We start from the raw sequence: 3,729 nt of genomic DNA, 5'->3' as shown, positions 1-3,729 counted from the left end.
GGAGTGGTTTTATCCCTTCCTTTACGTTGCTCGGTTTAATGCACCTCTCTATTTGGACTTGACTGCACGTTCTAATGTCGTCGAACAGCGCCAACCACTCTTTAGCATCTGCTTCTGCTATCAGTGCATCCCAAGCTAGCTTTTCTCGCTCTTACCGTAACTGGTGACAACAGCCCGAGGGGGTCAAACACGGCATTCATTCGGCTTAAACACCTTCTCTTTGTCAATCCATCCGTTATGTCATCTACCACATTGCCGCACGCCACGCTCAATTTGTCTGCTATTTGCTCCCACTTCAAGCCCAGTACCTTCAATGCTTCACACTCGTTCGAAGAATTGCTGGAAATGATCCACCTTTTAATCTTGAAATTTCCCGACTCCAATACTTTATCCATTTGCTCTGTCTTCTTTAGCGCCTTTTCCTCACTCTCACAGGAGTCCAGAACGTCGTCCATGTAAACGTTTTCCATAAGCGTTTTGACAGCCTCCGGGAACTCTCTTTCACTCATTTTCGCCGTCTTATGCAATGCACTGATTGCGATCGTTGCTGCAGGTTTATCACCAAAATTTACTGCGGTCACGCAATATGTACTAGGTGTTCTCCCAACCTCCATATTTCTCCATAAGAACCTGTGACAATGCTGGTCCAACATAGTTATCCCTACACTGTGATACATTTTTCGTATATCACCTACTATTGCCGTTCTCTCCCGCCGGAATCTCAATAAGACACCTAACAAACGGTTGTTGAGATCTGGTCCCTTTGCCCAGTAGTTATTCAGTGTGTGACCTCGGTAGTTCGCACTGCTATCAAAACTATCCTCAGTGGTGTACTCTCACTATCCGGCTTAGGAACTGCGTGATGGGCTATATAATGAACCGGTCCACGGTACTCATGCAACTCTGTGTCAGACACCTCTTTGGCTACCTCTCTCCCAATCATGTCCTGTATCTGTTCATTGTACAGCTTCGCCTTTTCTGGATCTTTACTCAAACGTTTCTCTAACGAGTGAAGTTTTGCCAAAGCTACGTTTCTGTTGTCTGGCAACTCGTTAGGATTCTTCACCCAAGGATATCTAGCAATCCATCGCCCATTTTGGTATGTTAAGCCGTCTTCTATCAAACTTAGCTCTCGCTCCTCCTGCAACGTGAACTCCTTTGCACCTAATGGGCATTTACCACATTTACATCCACCACACTTAGGGTTACACCGAACTCCAATACTCTCGATAGTCAAGAACTGATTATAAAGAGTATCAACTTGCGTCAAATGTATAGCTGCCAACGATTCACTCTCGCAAACTGGATGCCATCCTCCTACGCATTTACCAAATGGACTGGTACTCAACATTAGATTACCCACCACCTTTATCTTCTGAGGTTGAAGATTGGCGTAGTCTAAGCCGATCAACAGCTCTACTCTGCCCACAGGTCTATCAACTGTCCTCCAATCCACCTTCAGTAAACCGCCTAGTCGCTTGACATCCTGAACCCTTAAGTCACTGGTGATGCTCTCCATACCATATGCTTTAACCTTCACAATATCTCCACTTCTGTCTTTCAATAGTATGTCGTACAACTTTGTTTCTACTACGTTTTCTTCTCCGCCTACCTTGGTTAGTTTTATCTCTACATGATCTCCTTTAGCACCAACTCTTCTTGCAGCCTCATGTGTTATTATTGATGCTGTTGCTCCACTATCAAATATTGTGTTAAGCTTCGGCCCATTTCTAGCTTTAACAGCAATCGCCATCAGCATACAACCTCCAGGCTTAAAAACCGCACCATTCTGTTTCACCTCCCTTGGCTTCTCGGGCTGTTGAAAGTAAATAGATGGATGGTGTTTTCTCTGGCAACCATCTTTCCCACAGTATCCTTTCTTACATTTAAATACACCATGACCTGGTTTCAAACATCGGAAACATACTCTCTTTTCCTTAACTAGTTGTATTCTGTCAGTCACAGCTTTCGCCAGGTATGCTCTGCAGTCTTCTGTCGTGTGCTGGGCACTATCGTGGATCAGACACCAACTGTTAGCTAGTAGTGGTTCACGAACATCAGTCGTATGCACTGATGCAGTTCGTTTGGTACGCTGGCTTGTGATATGGCAGCTACGCAGACTCTCTATAGAGTATTCTACACTCTTCCTTTCCTCTTCCAAGAAACTCAATAAACTAGACATCTTCTCAGTTTCTCCGATTTTATTTTTCTCATCATGTATGTGTCGTACCCATCTTTTAAACACATCGTCCGGTAATTTCTTCTCTATTTCTCCAACCACTCGAGAATTGGCCATTTCCTTCTCCAAGCCAGCTCTCGGTAGCTAACCTCCACTAGATCGATGAATTCCACCAACTTTCTATCTTCACCCTCCTTTACCGCTCCATGCTTCACCAAATCACCTACTACTACATCCACCAGCTTTGACCTATTACCATATCTGTCGTCTAACCTCTTCCACATCTTTTCAATCTTGTCCTCCGCCGGCATAACAACTTTCATTGGCTCACTACCCAAACAACTTCTCAATGTATACGATAGCTGGTCACTATGTGTCGTTGGTTTCACAAACCTCTGGAAGTCCTCTTTAAATCTTGAATATAGCTTTACATCCCCATTAAATTTAGGGAGCTCCATTTTCTTCAACTGCATACGAGGTTCTGTAGTCACCACTTTCGCCTTAGACTCTTTGGTTCCCACCTCATGAAATATCCTTCGCATCTCCTTATACATGTCTCTAAACTCATCTAACCATTTATCTTCCTCATCCTCGCAAGTTGTTCTCGGGTGGGACTCGGACCCACGATCTCCAGATCACTAGCTTGGCATCCTACCTCTAGACCACCGAGTTTGCGCCTGATGGCTAGGGTTGAATTCGAGTCCAAGTAAGCAGCGGGTACTGCAGTGTTGATAGTTCTATCAACACTCGAATTCAACCCTGGCCATCAGGCGCAAGCTCGGTGGTCTAGAGGTATGATGCCAGGCTAGTGATCTGGAGATCGTGGGTTCGAGTCCCACCCGAGAACAACTTGCGATTTTTTTTCGCAGTTGTTTTTAAATGTACTGAGTATTCGGTACATTTCCACGTCAGGTAGGGCAAAAATTACACCTATACATGTAGTAGTAGTAGTAGTATTTATTATTATTGTTATTATTATTATTATTATTATTATTATTATTATTATTATTATTATTATTATTATTACTATTATTATTAATATTATTATTATTATTATTATTATTATTTTTATTATTTTTATTATTATTATTTTTATTACTATTATTATTTTTATTGTGGTTGTTTTTGTGATGAAAAACGATATGGTGGCTAAACGAATATTACATGTAAATATTTTTTTTTATTTGTTTGTTCCCCGACAAAATTGTTCGTCTTCTTCGACGGGGGAGGGGGGCGGCTATGCTTCCCCGATGGGGGGCTATAGCCCCCAGCCCCCCTCTGGCGCCACCCCTGCTCGGGGCCCACTGAAAACATTCAAAACTTGAAAGCTGGTGGGTTGGGTCTTTCTTCATGCACATGGCGTTCCTTTTCGAGAATGTAGTGATGATCACTGATTGACCCTTAGAGGTCATATGGCCATGACCCTGTATTCCCTTTATACGCACAAGTGCTACCTATTGTATTTAGTCATACGCTGGAAACACCTGTCATGGTATTACCAACTTTGGCTATTTTAATATTGCACCACTAGTCTTCTGGGGGTGTATATA

The 3,729-nt window shown here is 42.9% G+C and overlaps 1 protein-coding gene across 1 annotated transcript; it reads right to left on the bottom strand.

Annotated features, from left to right (window-relative positions):
• Window positions 1-778: 778 nt before the first annotated feature.
• Window positions 779-2,182, bottom strand: LOC117101699. The gene has a single exon (XM_033241733.1). It carries the CDS (start codon window positions 2,180-2,182, stop codon window positions 779-781), a length of 1,404 nt encoding a protein of 467 aa, XP_033097624.1.
• Between the last annotated feature and the right edge of the window lie 1,547 nt (window positions 2,183-3,729).

The sequence above is a fragment of the Anneissia japonica genome, unplaced genomic scaffold (genome assembly GCF_011630105.1).
Source record: "Anneissia japonica isolate Jap-2015-1 unplaced genomic scaffold, ASM1163010v1 scaffold180_len884964_cov147, whole genome shotgun sequence".
NCBI classification, from domain to species: Eukaryota; Metazoa; Echinodermata; class Crinoidea; order Comatulida; family Comatulidae; genus Anneissia; species Anneissia japonica.
This window is presented reverse-complemented; position numbering and strand designations above follow the sequence as displayed.